The 17507-nt window shown below is 41.3% G+C and overlaps 2 protein-coding genes across 2 annotated transcripts; both read left to right on the top strand.

Moving 5' to 3' along the window:
- The first annotated feature begins 928 nt into the window (after positions 1–928).
- On the top strand, positions 929–5601 carry LOC145463526 (uncharacterized). The gene is made up of 5 exons (XM_081447285.1): positions 929–1333; positions 2810–2923; positions 3475–3585; positions 4011–4127; positions 4689–5601. Exons 1-5 carry the CDS (start codon positions 1030–1032, stop codon positions 5174–5176), a joined length of 1134 nt encoding a protein of 377 aa, XP_081303411.1. The 5' UTR covers positions 929–1029; the 3' UTR covers positions 5177–5601.
- Positions 5602–12855: 7254 nt separating this feature from the next.
- LOC145463794 (uncharacterized) lies at positions 12856–17407 on the top strand. Its single transcript, XM_081447591.1, has 7 exons — positions 12856–13560; positions 13639–13847; positions 13983–14078; positions 14254–14497; positions 14891–15110; positions 15643–15715; positions 16591–17407. The coding sequence occupies exons 1-7, from the start codon at positions 13206–13208 to the stop codon at positions 16741–16743; spliced, it is 1350 nt and encodes a 449-aa protein (XP_081303717.1). The 5' UTR covers positions 12856–13205; the 3' UTR covers positions 16744–17407.
- The last annotated feature ends 100 nt before the right edge of the window (positions 17408–17507 follow it).

Raw genomic sequence — 17507 nt, 5'->3', positions numbered from 1 at the left:
ATGTGGTCTTGCCCAAAACATTTAATACATCATTATATAAAGTAAAATATCACCAGAACTTCATACCATTCTCTCTGCGATAGATATCAAGGTTGGCTGCCTGGGAATGCCCTGTGAAAAAGGCACATGCTCAAAAATATCCGATGGGGGTTACAAGTGCAGTTGTTTTCCTGGATTCACAGGAAAGAATTGTAAACAAGGTCAGCGTATTGTAGACTTGAGCATTGTTGAATCAATAGCTTTGTTGAGTTATATAAGATTTTTTCGCAAAGTTACGTAAAAATGAAGTTTTCTGATGACGATGATTAAAATAAATCCATTTTGAAACAATTTTAAGGTGGCTCCCTATAGTTTTACGATCGCACGCGCGTTTAGGACGAAAGCTCAAGTAATCTGCGCGCGCTCAAAGGAAAACGTCACTGTCTTTCGATATTTTATGACGTCAACATGAGCACAAAAAAGCAAAACTGACAGTGAATTTTCCCGCGTTTCCTATATTTTACTTTAGTTGGAGCTCGTTTTTCAGCTAAATCTATCTGACCAGTTTTTCTGCAGCAGTAAAAGAAATAAATTTGCAAAAATCTAAAAAACTGCCACTACAAACCCTACTTTTTTCGTGTTTAAAATTTGTATCCCGCCGTATTCAATGTACTGTAAAAATTTTGGAAAATTTCACCGAAAGAAATTCAAGAAAATCACAAATAAAGCCATAAAAACGGTAAACAACGCATTTGTTTGGGCATTTATAAATCAACATCAAAAGCCAAGATTTGAAGAGAGCCCGAGTAAATCAGCATATCATCACTGCTTATTACATTTAGTAAGTTTGAGAGGACTGGGTGTAAACAAGAATGCAAAAACAGCATTCAAAACATAACACTTGCGCGCGCAACGTGATAAATGATTACCCTATGGAGCCACCTTAAGTACTAACAAAGTGTCTAAATTACATCATTAATCATAGAGAGTTTGGTAATACTACTCTTAAATCACAGTCCGTGAGGGTCCACCAGTGGATAATGACACATCATGATGTGTTGTAGAAGGGCTTTCATCCTGTGTCTGCTCTTCCTCTCCCCCGAAATAAAAAAGTTTCGGACTTTTAGTGGTCAGTGTAAGCTGTTTCGGTCTCTGGGCCTCATTCCGACGGAGTATTACAGCATAGACCATGTGAGTAATGTAGTTTGCCGGACTGACAGCTTTCAATCATGTCTTACAGATATTGATGAATGTGCCAGCAACCCCTGCATCAATGGAGCTACGTGTGTGGATCAAGTGAACGGGTTCAATTGCACCTGTCCCCCTGGATTTACTGGAACCCTTTGTGGCATAGGTAAGTTATCTTTTCCATACAGTTTAGTTGACGGAATAATTTTGTTTTGTCTGATATCAGTGAGAATGTTTCGACCCATTAGTTAGTCTTGACGTACCAGTTAACATAGCGACCACGTAGAGCGAGGCAAAATAAAAGCGACGAGCGTAAGTGTACGGATACTTCAGACTAAAATCCACTTATTGTACCTAAAATATAGTTTTAGCCAAGTCTAAAAGCGGAGTTCCCGTAAAATTCTAATCATTTACTAGAAATTCACCAGTAAGCATTTCAGACCTATTCCAAATACTGCCCTTGCTCCGTGGTTCATCAGACTACGCACTCCCTTCGACAATTCCCCTAATATCCTTTCATCTGGGTGCCCATAGTGACGTCATAATTTGGGAACGGTCTCGACCAAAAATCAGCAATTCCCGTTACAGTGCTGCCAGAATATAGCGCACCAAAAAATACTGTCTAGGAACATTCTCCTGTTTTGCGTAACCAGACATTGATGAGTGTGCAAGCAGTCCATGTGTCAATGGAAACTGCATCGATGGTGTAAATCAGTACGTTTGCAACTGTCATCCGGGAAATACAGGCGTCAACTGTGAAGTTGGTAAGACAAGCTATTTACCTTTTTAGACCTTTTTTCATTGCTAAGGGGAATAAAAACTGGTGAGAATTTGCCTGTACAGCTGAGCCCCGCTTTATGGGCACATCTCTAATACGGACATCTTGTTATAAACGCTAAGACGGAGAGTGGTTTCGGTTACTTCTTAGCTCACACAACTTGCCCGCTCATGCGCACACCTCATTGGTAAATAAACCATAGGCGGGCCGTGACTGTATCTCAGTTTGACAAAATTTTAAAGTTCCAATCTGTTAATCATCCATCTGCTTTGCTTTGCGTCGTAACTCTAGGAGAAATTTTGTGCCCTTTTGCCTTTGTTTGTAGAAAATTCTGCCTCCCCCTTAACTCGCCCTCCTCCTCCTCTATTTGTTGTCGAGGCAAGGTGTAATTTATAGTATTCGTTTCCGTAACTACTGAAAACCATTGAAGGGGTGGTTACTCCCTCCAGCTTTTTGCTGGAGCTCCGTTTGGTTACCAGTTCCGAGACCGGGCTATCCGGGGTGCACAAGAGGCAATTAAGTAATCTAGCACTAACATATTGCCCAGAAAGCCTTACGATTTGTGAGCGGGCCCACAGCTCCCCAGTTAAGTATCATCACCCCTTCCACCCCAAAACTTTAAGTAATAAATCCAAATAATATATCAGGCTCTGTTGCCGTTTTAGCTCCATTCTACATTTACCAAAATATTCTTCAGGCTGACAGTAAATTTAATTGGTTTACCTTATCTACGGCAACGGTGAATGCCACGCCTTCTTTAATTAGCGGGATATCATTCCCATCTTGGGAATTATCGCCTTTGCAAGTTACAATCGGACTGGGATATAAACAAGATTACTGACAGCTGCTATTCATGTTTGACAGATCTTGATGAATGCGAAAGCAACCCATGCAGCAATGGAGGTGTATGTGTTAATGGAGTGAACAAATTCACATGTAATTGTATCCCTGGATTCACCGGACTCCAGTGCGAAACAAGTAAGTTATAAATGAACTTATTATTACACTGATACGCCACGTTACCATATTAGGTCATGAGCTCGTATTACATTGCAGAGTCGTATATGTTTTTCTGTTATTCGCTCGCGCCTCACGCGATGAGTACGATTTTAGGATGATGCGGGATGTAATTCACATATTAGAAGCCGAAAAACTAAAAATGACAGCAGTGGATTAATAAACTCCTTATTGGATGGCTTTAACATATGATACGCGAGGACACTTTGCTCATTGCTTGTAAAATATCCGCGCGTTGAATAATCGAATAAGGTGTAGCTACTAGGCAAATAATAGTTATCTATAGAGAAACTGATGTTAGAGTAAAAATACTGGGTGGAGGTAATTTGCTGTCTGCTTATGTTGCGGTTCAAAAAGTACTTGTTATTTGACCAAATTACGTTTTCTCTAAACCTAGCTAAAGTTACTCCCTTTTTTCATAACCTGACTGGCAGTAAGTGACCTGAGGCAGCCAATATTACGAACTGCCTTGCACAAATTAAGTACAAGATCTTGGTTCTTTTTTCAACAAGATATTGACGATTGTGTAAGTAACGCGTGTGTCAATGGAGATTGTGTGGACGGCGTGAATCAGTACACATGCAGCTGTTATTCTGGAAACGGAGGTGTACACTGTGAGTTTGGTGAGTAAGTATTCTTCAAGGTTAATAAAGCAGTAGTGTGTATCACCTCTGTAGGAAGCTGTATCTATTAATATTCACTAGATACTGAAAAACTGACCAGCGAGTTCGGAGGGCAGTTGTAAAGAAGCCAATACCAAATATTTTGGACTGCAATCTTCGAAGAATTGCTTTGCAAATCACATTCCAAGAAATCGTTTTTGAATCTGCCTTCATCTTTCCAAGATTTCGGTTTCTTCTCCACCCCTTTATCAGAGCTAAAAAAAGTTAGAAGCCTGTAGTTGCTGTCGCCCTTAATTTTGAATTGGAGGCACGTAAGTACAAGTCGACGGTTCCTCTCGACAGCAGCGTTTTTGCCCAGTGCTGCTCCACGACTCTATCTACGAAACTTTTGACAATTTATTGTTTTTTTTTTGTTTTTCTTTAAGATTTATCCTGTGTGACCAGTAATCCATGTTTGAACGGTGGAACCTGTATCCCTTTATCTGGAGGAGGATACACCTGTAGCTGCACGTTTTTTTATTCTGGTTCAAACTGTCAGTTAGGTAAGTTATGTTACTGGAGGCGTGGTGGCCTCATGATTAGTGCGCTCGACCCCGGATAGAGCGGTCTCGGTTGAAGCTCTGGCCGGGGACATTGCGCTGTGTTCTTGACAAGATGAGACGCTTTACTCTCACAGTATCCCTCTCCACTCAGGTGTCAAAAGGAGTACCAGCGAATTTAATACTGGAGGTAACCCTGAGATGGACTAGCATCTGATTCAGGGGGAGTAGAAATATTCCAAGTCGCTTCACGCTACAGAAATCAGGAGAAATGCAGACTTTACCTGTTACCTTTATCATGTTAGTGACGCAGCTTTCTTTTCACTTAACACACCAAATTAGCAATACATTCACTACTACTGTATCCCTTGATTCACCTTCAAATGAAGTGACAATACTGCGGTCACCTTACCTCCTGGCGGGTTTACTGTTTCGCAAGAGAGCTTCGGGGTTCGCGATTCACTGCCGAAAATTACATGCTGCATCGTTAATAATAAATTGCCCAAGTTTTGAAATTTTAACTGTTTGCTTCTTTGTTTTTTATCTAAGTTTTTTTTTTGGCAGGATCATTCTTCTGTCTAAGGCTTCCCACGTTCTCTTTCGACCCACCTTACTCGCCAAACACCGGCAAATTCGACAAGATCGCTTTTTCGCTAAGCGCGAACCACAAACTCTTGGGAATTGCTGTTGGTTCCACCGCACAAGAAGGCATTCCTGTAACTTTGACCATCAAAGTCAGCAACATCTCGGGTGTTGCCATCGCCTCTAAAACTACGCAGCATACTTTTCGTCACGGAATACCCGACTACCCCGTTTATTTCGACCAACCGATACTTCTGACCGCCGGCCAGCAGTACATTGCAGCTTCCCTGGTCGAGGCCGAAGCCAATATGTCTGAATTGGCAAGAAGCTTTGACGGCTCTGCAATCAGATTTTGTAATCCTCACCTGACAGTTACGTTCTCGAATGTTCCAGCAGAGGAGATGGCTGACTCTAACGGATCAACAGTCCAAGAGGGCCAAATAATTTTTCTGTATTTTAAGCCACCATAAATATTTCTTTCATTGTTGAAGCTATGCCAAAGTTTGAGAAAAGGCACAGAGTTTGATGATTTGAAGAGCAGTCTTCAATTAGTGTCGAAAATAATCCGGAAGTGCTTCCACCAGTGTCTTCAACTAATGAGATGCAAAATCAGTCACATTTTCCGCTGTATGGACCTTGCACGCGCTTAGCGCCGGTTACGTGTATCACTATCTGCTTCAAATTTTCATTGGTTCGTTGTGTTGTTTATGTTTGTTGTGATTATCAACTGTAATGAACTGCTTTCTTCCAAAGATGCTCAATTGACGATTGCTCTAAGATATTATTGAAGTTACACAAGTTTGAAATAGACGAGCAGTTTTAAACGTTTAAATTAATTTTCTATCTGGCCTTAACATTCTTACCATAAGCAGTTACAGACATTATAGTTGCGCCTTTTCTGTCCGTTTTTCATGAATATTTGTAAGTCTCTTATATTAGATTTCAAATCATTTGGTTCTTAACGGTATCAGTGGCCTGAAATAGCGGGAGTTGGTTCACGTAGCTAGATTGGCACACATGGTGATTCAGCGCCTTTCGTGATGGCCGCACCAAGATCAGTTTATTTGTCCCACAGGCAGTTTGTGCAATTTTCCGATTAAACAGCCCCTACATATATGGGCATCTTCCAATAGCTATCTCGCGATTGAAATCACTCCCGTTTTGCGGGAATGGTTTTAGCTGAACTTACCGTAAACATTAGCAATAATAAGGCACATTGAGAACAGTTTTGCCCTTTTTAATGTATAATAATAACAATTTAATAGCGTAGGCGGCTATTGTTTGAAATATAGGTAGAAAACGCATAGATACCGAATATAGTTTAGAAGAGCTTGGCAATTGAAAGATGTAAAAACCCAAATTTAAAGAAAAAAGGATCAAGAAGTATTATAAAATTACTTTCCAAAGATCCCTGGAAAGGACACATTACATGCCCAATTATCTAACGTGATATGTTATTAGGTAATTGAAGCTAACTAATTGTAATTCGTTATATAATCGTTACTCTATAATTTTAATCTCCGGTCTTAACGAACGGAATTATTTCTAAATACCAAAAAGGAAATACATCAAATCTCTTTTAGCTTTAGATTGTAAACAATTTGTAAACAATTTGGAAATATCGTTGATTGTACAGAGCACAATATTATAGATTGTGTTACTCAAAGTATACAAAGGATGGGGCTGAAATGCTAATAGTGTGAGATGGCCACGTGATTTACCGGGAGTTTGATTTTCCGAGGAAATACGAAGGGTAAAAACCAGTGTGGGGTATTGAAATCATGTACAATTACAACCAGCTCGTCCTATAGCTTTCTCAGCTTTCGAATTTCCCTGCAATCAAACCATGAGCTCAAACCGGCTGTATCGGCAGCTCAAACTAAACATAAGGCAACTGTGACTAGAGCGTAGTCCAAGTAAACGTTTTTGTGGCTTCCCAAAAGCGGTGTAATGCAGGCACGGCGCATTCAGTGATGTCACTGATCTTGTTCCAGCGATAATCTTGTATTATATCTTGTATATATCTTAATATTGTATATCTGAGCGATTTCGCAAAGACATGCCCGCTAGGTTTTCACTTGCTAAGCTAGCGACCTTAAACCCAGGGGGGACTCTGTTAAGGCCAGGCCGGGCACATGGCCCAGGTACTGGCCTATCTGTTGGTAGTTTGCTGGCGGCCAGCTGTCAAAAGCAGGAGGGAGGCGAGGGTGTCTTGTACTGACACCCCCAGCTAGCTAGACTTTGAGTTTTCAGCGTTAAATAACCTTGATGTTGACTGTGTTTCTGGGTATTTTATTCAGTTGTTTAAACTTGTTTGAGGCTTCTGCGTCGACACGGCACCCTGCTGGAGTGGTCCATGCCATGTGCATGCGTGAGGGGCCAATCTCTTAGCCAGCGGTGGGGGGGGGGGGGGGGGAGTCAGAGGACTTCTGGCCGGTGGGACTGTCTTTGAGCCAATGCGGGCATGTTTTTGCGAATTTGGTCAGATATATTTAATTTTAGCATTTTAACCGGTTGTAGCATTTGTGTCTCCATTAAGTTGCTTTTTACTGTTATCTTACTATTAGCACTTAACTATAGGTATACATTTATTCGTTCATTCATGTATTCATTCCATATGTGTGTCTACCAAATTTAAGCAGAAAGATAGAAAAGTTATTCTTCTCCCATTCTAAGCCATGCCTAACCCACACAAGTTGTCTTGTGGGTTAGCCGTTCATTTGCTTAAAGCTACCTTAAAAGCTCTTTGATCAAGTCCATTCCCCGGGGGGAGGGAGTGGGGGCAAGCGTTCTTGGTTTCAGACGTCGAACTACTACCGTGCCGAACTCAATTCATAAATAATTAGAAAACATTTCTTTCGATTTTCTGCACAATCGACTGTTCGCGTTTTGGTTTGCAACAACTATTACATTTGACGTCTACAAACCAAGTGTTGTTCGACTCGAGGACATACAATGGCGTTTGAAACGGGTCTTCAAAGATCATGATCGTAATAAAGCTAACTGTTATCAAAAACGCAGAGGCGGAGCCTCCCCGTGAGATTTTACTGTGTTCAGCATAAGTCAATACTGTGCTAAGCTTTAGTCTTATTCTATCCTCGTCATCCGTAATAACAGACGAAAGCCCCCGGGAGGGAATCCCATGTAAAAAGGAAGGGGTGCTCGTCGGACCTTTTGAAAAGAACCTCTAAAAGGTACCAAGATCCTGCTTTGTGGGTGCGCCTTGAAATGTTTTTCAACCTTAAAGGTACCAATTCTAAATCAACCAGGGGCACACAACGACCGTTTTCTCTCGAATGCTTTTGAGCGCTGTTTTAGGCTATCTGGGATACTTTTAAAGTTCTTTAGGTTAATTTTAGGTTGCGCTAAAAAAAAATTATCTGTCCGGCTATTCTAGGGGAACTTGAGTATTCTCGAATTTATTAGGGCATTTTTGTCCATTTCCCGAAAACCTTAGATCTTATCGCCTTTCAGAAAATGATAGCTGACCTTTTTTCGGTACCCAAAGCGACATTTTTATCAATCCGAAAACAACAGACATTAAATTTCTCATATCATGAAAGTTCGAGGTGACAATTATCTTAAGAAAATCAGAGGGGATTAAAGGCTTCCGAACAGATAATTTACCGAAACGATACGTTGGGTGCTCCTGTTCAACAGATTATCCAGTTGTCATTTTTGTTTCGGCTCAGTACCCTTGAGGACCACTTGAGGCTGAACACCCTAGAGGCACCAAAACCGCTTTTTTTAATCCCTAAAAGATACAACGAGCAAACCCGGGCTTTTTCATACGGGAGTTCCCGGTAGGGACTGACCAGGTAGGACTTTACCCAAGTACCTCTAGATTTCAAATCCAGCCCCCTAAACTTCTCGGCCACGCCGCCTTATCACAGTGGTAGCCTTTAAGGCCTACGCGGCGCTCCTCAAACTCCTCAAGGCTACGTAAGAGTTATTATCCGAAATTTCTCGAAGGAAGCTTTCATCACCTGTCCTAAGGTCACCAAGCGTAATGACATACGAATACTCACAGGTACATGCGAATACAAACAAGTCAGGAGCCCATCAGATAGGCTCTTGACAAGTAAAATACACGAAAAGAAAAGAAACGTTAGATTCCATGCGCCGTATTGCCAGCATACATTCGTCCGAAAGTCGTATGTATCTATGACTGTGTCAGTGTACGTCCGGGGAGGGGTACTCCCTTATATGGGCTATTATAGGCTTCAACTAATTTTTCTGGGAGTACCCCTACCCGGGGGCTGTACGTGTGTTACTGTTGATGTTACTTGATGTTACTCATAGAACTCGTGTGGTGTTGAAAGACAAACACATCACGCCAACGGGCGTTTGCACGTTTTATATATTATAATATGTACCGGGAAGTATTTACTATTGTTTTTAGTGGGTTAAAGCACTTGACCTCCGTCTTCTGTTTTCGGTTTATATTTTATTGGAATTTTTACTTCTTCCTGGAATCATGCTGTCATCAGTTGCCTGACCAACGAGCAGGTTCATGAACGGTTTAGCGCAGGCATCCGTGCGGGCACAACTGCCTGGCCTTTGTCAACATAACATGTAAGGAACGCGAAATGTTTTACGGATCCTGTGTTGTAGCTCAAATTAGCAGATGACTCAACAGGACTGACCAACGGCACACCAATTCAAGTGTACATACGTGAGGGATACAAACTAGAAGTCTGCAAAACGTCCCGCGGATGGCAGGAACGCCCCCTACCTCTGACTGTGTAACATACATCTTTTTTTATTGAAAGGAAGGCAAGATCATTGTAGTATTTACACCCAGCGACACGAAATGCGTTGCACACTGCTCTTGATAACCTTCTCTGCTCTACTTGTTCCCCTCCAGGGAAAAACACGACAATCACGTTCTTGTAAGTATTGTTGTTTGATTGTTCTATTAGTTGGGTATTGAGGCATAGCTTATTGAGAAACTGTTAGTTTTAAGATCATGGCGTGTCCGTATAGCCTCAGCAAATTGTGGAGGCGGAAGCCAAGCAACAAAACAAGAGAGGCTCTTCTGGGCTTACCATTATATTTTATATTCTCATTCGCTCGTAAAGTTGGCCGTAATTCTCACAGCCTAGAACCCTAGTGTCCAGCAAGAGGTAGTTTGAGCGAATAAGCCGACCTCGAACTGGTAATCTAACCCAAGGTTTCACGATTCTCGTTATATCAAATGCACCAAATAGACGGTAATGATTTGGCAATCAGGTAACTACCTTGGTAAATATATCGTATACAACGTTCTGAAGCTAGCGTTGCTTCTTACGCCATGACAAATCAATATCTGGTCATATCTCGACTCTTCGTTGCTCATGTGCGCGCCGTTGCTTTTCTAGCAAGACGCAGCAACCATCAACGTGGGCTATAAACTAAGCTAAGCTAAACCCGGACTCAAATTACCGATAACATTTGTGTATTGTGATCTCAGTATTGATATCAGTGAAATCTTAAGAAATTCACCATTTTGCCGATCTCTGTAGTATTTCGTGGCGATCGAGTACATTGTTTCTTGTGTGCGATATGCATTTACAGAACAATTATTAAACCTACAGCTCACGCATACTTAACAGTGGTTTAACATATTCTCCACAGACAAGGTTTGTGTCTATTCGGATTACATCTACTGCAACTACTGGCAAAGATTGGGGTTTTGCAATCCACGCAAGGCTTTCTTCAGAACAATGGCAGTGAGGTGTAAGAAAACATGTGGCCTATGTGGAGGTAATTTGTTACCCATTAATGATTGTGCAATATTTCGGGTAGCGGAAACCATTGTTGCTGGTGTTTATTTCCGGCTGAATCCTCTGTTTTATGTCATTTGTTTATCATCAGATCACCAGGAAACTGTCGACATTTCATACACGGGTTACTTTTTTAAAAAAAATTATCAGGATTTGGAACCTGAGTAGGAATGATGTAGGGAGGCAAGAATGACGTAAGGCGGGCACGCGCGATAAATACAGAAAACACGCGAGGACCACTACGCATGTTGTGCACGCTCCTCAAACTTTGCACCTTACATTTCTTTTAACTCTATCATTGAGGGGAGGGCGCGTTTTATTTTTCACATATCAGCCTGATAAGAATCTGAGAAATTCGCTCTCACCATGCCAGATAAAAATTATTTCCTCTCACTACACGCGTTCCTGGTACACACTGCTGGTAAATACAGTTTATACGGTCAAACCTGTGGATACCCTGCTGTGGTAGCAACCTGAAACTAGCGGTTACTTGCATGAACGGAATTCCACCGAAGAAAGGGTTCTTGAGTGTGCGTCGAATTGTTGCTAAAACGTTCACATTTTCATGAGTTGCTCGTAGCCAACACATGGAAACCGCAAGGTGCTTTATCGTCATGGTCTTATAAGGACATAGCTGAAAAAACTCAGAATCTGGGGAAACTCAAGGCTATGACCAGTACACTACCTGTGGTTAGCTGCTTTTGGAAAATAATGCCCGCGGTCTTATGTGTAAACGTTACTATTAAATCAAAGCAGAAGCATATCACCAAGATCTAGGTGATATGCTTCTGATCGTAGTTAATCGCTTCTAATTAACACGCTTCTGATCAAAGTTGATTAAAATGTTGTTATACAGTAGCTTCATGTCTATATACTAGATTTTTTGCTTGTGATGACCACTATATGTTTTTGTTAAATCACAGAGAATGACTGTCCAGATAATTCTCATTGTAACTATTGGAAAAATATGGGATATTGTCGACATGGAAGCGCGCATTACACATTTATGAGAGCGTACTGTCCAGCCACATGCCGCTTGTGTGGTGAGTAAAATATTAGATAACGTATGCGAAATTTGGATCTGAGCGAAAAGAAATGCCACGAATCTTCCTAAAATCTTGCCCAGAAACACAATCTTGGCCATTTTATAGGCTTTGTAACATCTCTTGTAAGCTTAGGGCCTAGAAGAGAGCACAAAAATCAAATCTGTTTGCTACAGCCAATTGGACAGCAAATTTTGAGCGTGAAATTTTGATAAAATTCAGTTAAGTTTGAAGGCTTACGAGACCTGTCAAAATTGTTGAGTAATCAAACAGCACCTGACCACTGAACGAAAACTGGCCGATGTTACACCTGGTCTCTCTTAATTCGGATCAAACACCTCCGGGGGTACTCCCTTCAATGAGCTATATAGGCATGTGCGGCCCCAAAGGGTGTGGTTTTTGAGAGGTTTTGGTCCGAAAAATAGTATGTCTCACTGAGTCTGGCTTGGCATTAAGGATTTTGATTACAAGGAACTATTTTTTTTTTCGTATCAACATTGTAGCTCTACTCAAATGGTTTGGCCGATGGTAGCCATTTATAATAATAATAATAATATTTAGTGAGGGAATCCAACTCGCCAAAGGCGGTTTTCAGTGGAGCCCTCCTAAATAAAAATCACCTAAAAATGACATAACTAAGAATTACCTAATAAATTACTATAAGCTAAAATAAATAAGAGTAAAAAGAGTTCGTATTAGTTAAAAAACCACACCCTCTGGTTAGCAGCGGTCATATTCTTAGAGCCGTGTACTAATTTTAGAAGCCTGAAATGAGGTATCGATTTTTGGCTCTGGTCTGAAATAGCGTGCGGAAAATCACACTTTTTGGTCTAAAATAGGGTAAGGGTTCCAAGTTTCGGGCTGCACCCCCGTATCAAAAACTTTGAGGAGTACCTCCCCTTCGATCAAATGATGAGGCTCAACAATTTCGTCACTGTTTGACTGTCATGTTGAATAGGATTACTTTATCCCTCATTCCGTGCCATGCCATGTGTAATAATCTTACATGTTATCTGATCTTATCTTTACGTCTTCAAGGTTGCTTCCCTCAGGCAGATAAAGTGTCAGTCTGTGCTTACTGGAAAAGGGCCGGTTATTGCCAGCCTAACAGCCGACACTATCAGTATATGTTGACCAACTGTCAAACAACATGCGGCTTTTGTTACAGTAAGTTTCTTTCTGCATAATTTCCACGCAGGAAGCATAGAAACGTTGAAACGCAATTAAAATTCAAAAATTGATCATAATTCTTGGAGACTCCATTCGTATTTCGATAATTCAGGAACAAAAAAACGATTACTTTTGAGAGATCACCGACGAAACAACAATTTTAGTGTTTGGAGCGACGATTTGCACTTGAATGAAACGAGCCTCAGCGAGCAGCAAATTGGTAAACTAATGTTGTATACATAGTGGCAATTGAGCTATTATGATCAAATCGAGTATTTCGGGAAAATAAGTTAAATAATAAGCTTGTACCTCTAATAAAAGGAAAAAAGGCTCTTACGAGAAATAAAGATACAAATAATAAGAAGATATAATTTATATACCTATACATGTATGTCATTAATGATAGAAAGGTCAGTAACGAAAACAGCTTTGCACGAAGTCTCAGAGATTCCAATCCTGACCACTGAGATGTTCAAGAAAAAAATAAACGACAATATTACGTCCTCACCACATACCTTGACATGACTATCAAGTGCTTTCCTCTTGTTTTTTTAGAATCACCAGCGACTGAGAGTAAGCCTTCGCCTGATCCTTCCACCTCCACGGGATCAACTACCACTTATAACCTCTCAGTTACTTGTAAACTGCCTGCCACCTCCAGTGCTACAACCACTAGCAAAACAAGTACCATATCCTTTCCTTCGACCACGGGTGAACCTAGTACCATTTGGAATCCTTCTACCACTAGCGAACAGAGTACTGCATCTAAACCTCTGACTACCAGTAAAACAACAGTGGTCTCAAGCCCTGCAACCGCCAGTAGACCAGCTGCAACATCCCAACCTTCCACACCACCCACAAATCTGACAGCGGAAGGTATGCCAAGTTGGTAGATGTTTTACTGATTAATTTACACTGTTTTATTGCTACTGTACGCAATTTTGGATTTTGTAGCAAATGTCTGCTTGAAAGCACACAACGACAGACGCGCACTGCATGGAGCAAGTCCACTGATCTGGGATGACACACTGGTGCAGCATGCTCAGGTCTGGGCTGATCACTTGGCTGTTACAGGGAAAATTCGTCATGACCCAGATCTGGATGAGGAAGGAGAAAACCTGGCTTTGTTTCAAGGACACCTTACCGGACGCTCTAGTAGGATGGTAAGTTAACTGACATTGCCATTTTGGCCTGAAATTTAGTTTTGAATTTTTAGTACATAGATGATTTTTTGATATCGCAAGGAAAGATAATATTAAATCATGGACATATGAACTACATTTACTATTTATTGACAGAGAAAACTCGTCTTCTGCCACAGGTACGACCACGAGGAGCCAAAGTATAATTACGAAAAGCCGGGATTTTCTCCTGAAACCGGTCATTTCACGCAGGTAAACTCATCCAAAATAAATATTGTAGCATTAATGTATCAATGTTAAATATCTCAGATACATCTGGCTGGTAAAAGCTAGATTTTCTAAAGCTGTATCTTTTCACTGTTTAGTTATAGATTATTTCACCTCCAAACTTTTTAACACACCAAGCGTTCCCTTTGTCTATCCACAGGTTGTGTGGAAAGCTACCACAGCAGTGGGAGTGGCCCAGGCTGCTGTCGGTTCAGGCTCTTCAAAACAAATCTTCATTGTGGCTCGTTATCGTCCGAGAGGAAACTTTTTAAGAATTTTTAAAGAGAACGTGGGTAACAAGCGAGCTACCGGAACAGTTCCAACAACTGCTGGTCCCTCGCCTATCAGAATGCAAAGCACAACATTGCTACCACCGACGCCCCTCCCGAGTCTAACATCTGTAGGTGGGTAATATTTTCTATGTGTACGAATAAGCTTTTCCCTTGCAGGAAAGGCCTAAACCCTCTCGAGGTGGCTTAGGCAGCCGGTGTTTAAATCCAGATCACGGGCTAACGCTATTATTGTAATTGTAGTTTGATACTGAAAAGCCCCGAGGGGTGTATTATAATAAGCATTTAAATTCCCTTTACTAGATGTTTCCCGTCACATTTTGGAACAGTAAAATGTGAACGGAATCTATGTAATAAACTTCTTCTTAACGTTCATTAGCCCGTGTTTGCTTAGTCGTTACCAGAAATACCTTACGCGATTGCTGATCTCCCAGCTGCACGGCCCTTACAATCGTTTAATAAGGAGGAAATACCAGTAACATTTTATGTCCCATTTTGGTTGGATAGAAAATGCCTGCTTGAAAGCACACAACGACAGACGCGCACTGCATGGATCTGGTCCGCTGATCTGGGATGATAAACTAGTGCAGCATGCTCAGGTCTGGGCTGATCATTTAGCTGCAACAGCGAAAATGCGTCATGACCCAGACCTGGAAGGGGAGGGAGAAAACCTGGCTTTGTTTGTAGGATATCAAACCGCAGACTGTACGGACGCTTTGGAAGGATGGTAAGTTTTTTAGCAGCTAAAATGTTAGTCCAGCATCTATTACTGCATGGAAAGAGGCACTGTGTGCATAGTGAAGAGCCTGAGAATCATCAAACACGAAGGCAAAAGCAGCAAAAGCCGGATACGAACACTCGACCAGGGATCTCAGTCTAGCACATTACGTACCATCTATTCAACGTTTTTTCTTCCACACATGCAGTCGCAGAATACATCACTCGAAAACATATCAAACAATAAAGACCATACTTGAGCACTTTTCAAAACACCGAGAAGAGAGTTGGAAATACTACGCGTAGAAAATTAAACGGTACGAATGTATGCTAATTAAGATCAGATATCCAAACACCGTCACGGTCATGATTACCTTTGTTTAAACTTGATGAATTATTAACGAGTTTGAGAAGTTGTGTAGAAAATGTGGTAGCTCAGCACTACGTCATTAATCATGTTACGTCACCAGATCGCACGTCAGAAAGATACGATACTTACGTAGTCATTTGTTAAATTAAATTGTTCTTTTCTTTTCTGACAGGTACGACAGTGAAGAGCCGAAGTATGATTACAAGAATCCTGGTTTTTCACAAGAGGCTGGTCATTTTACGCAGGTAGGCAACTAATTGTGGGAGGTGCGGTGGCCTCATAGTTAGTGCGCTCTACTCCGGATCGAGCGGTGCGGGTTCGAACCCTAGCCGGGGACACTGTGTTGTGTTCTTGGGCAAGACACTTTACTCTCACAGTGCCTCTCTCCACCCAGGTGTATCATGAAATGGGTACCAGCGAGTTTAATGTTGGGGGAAGCCCCTGCGATGGACTAGCATCCCATCCAGGGGGTAGCACAAATAGTCCTAGTTGCTTCATGTTACAGAAACCAGAGATAAGCGCCGGCCTGATGGGCCACTTGGCTTGTATGCAGACTTTACCTTTTTACCTATACAACTAAACAGCTGCTATAGCGACTAATGAAACTCAAGACTGAAACATTGTCCGAAAGACGAACATAGACACAGATTCGAGGACCGCTTGGAAATGTTGATGACTATTTTGAAGCCAAGAGCTTTGGTGTACATTTAACAGTGAGTCAATACTAGTGCTTTATGTTTTTCTTACAAATTTTGGCATTTGAAAAACTACATCGTTTCAATTCCCAATAATAGATTGGTCCCTCTGGATTGGCCCGGTAAAATTTTCTGTACATTCAGACACCTTGGAATGCTACCCGGAAGACAATACTGTTTCCATCGTGTATTTTCGGGAGGAAAAAATTGACGCTGCAAAACCTGTATTGTCCAAATAACATTTCACTCATTGACCATCGGGATAATCAGTTTATAAATATGGAATTAAATTGTATAAATTATATTAATTTTATTAATTATATAAATCATACCCAATAAAATATGCATACAGTTAATTCAGTTTTTGAACATAAGGTAGGTCGATACGTACATAGGCTATAATAATTTTGTTCTCGACTTTCTAGGTTGTGTGGAAAGCCACCAAAGCGGTAGGAGTGGCGCAAGCTTCAACAGGTTCAGGATATTCAAAACAGATCTTCATTGTGGCACGTTATCGACCAGGAGGAAACTTTATAGGAATGTTCAGAGAAAACGTTGGGGAGAAGCGATCGAGTTAAAGGTGTATACCCCATAAATTTTGTTTGCTTGTTATATGGTTTATTCGTTTTACGTGAGATTTGATGGAACCCCAAAACAGAGATATGTACACACGAAGGTTTTACTTTCTTGTCCTTTTTTGGCCTTTATTTATTAGAACGGAAATACTGAGCCGACAGCAAAAGCAGTCAGTTGGTCCAAGAACAGACAGCTTAAATGAATGAAAAAATGAGTCGGAAAGTTAGAAGTACCTGAAAATCGATGTGCAGCCCTTCAAAGACATGAACTATGTGTGATTGATCACTTTTCTGACTGACTGGCCGACTGGCTGACTGACTGACTAACAGACAGACAGATTGACACGCCGATTAACCGACAGACAGACAAACAGCTAGGCAAACAGACAGACAGACAGACGGAAAAACAGACGGAGAGAAAACAAGACAGACTGCTTGCCTGCCTGCTTGTCAAACTGACTGACTGATGATTGACTGATGTATGGTCACCAATAGACCGACTGACTGACTGACTGACTCACTCACTCACTCACTCCTTGAAGGACGGACGGACGGACAGACAGACAGACAGTCAGACAGACTGACTGACTGACTAACTGGCAGACAGACTGACTGGCTGACTGACGGATGGACGGACTGACGCAGTGAGTCATTGTTCCACTGGTCCGCTGATTAAAAGATGATTTTAAAAAAATATACAACTTGATAACCAGTGGCTATCGTACTTGTTTTCAGGACCGACGGAATAATCGAGAGAAAGGATTACT

This window comes from Orbicella franksi, chromosome 12 (genome assembly GCF_964199315.1).
Source record: "Orbicella franksi chromosome 12, jaOrbFran1.1, whole genome shotgun sequence".
NCBI classification, from domain to species: Eukaryota; Metazoa; Cnidaria; class Anthozoa; order Scleractinia; family Merulinidae; genus Orbicella; species Orbicella franksi.
Note: the sequence above shows the minus strand (reverse complement) of the source record. Positions and strands in the feature narration are given on the sequence as shown.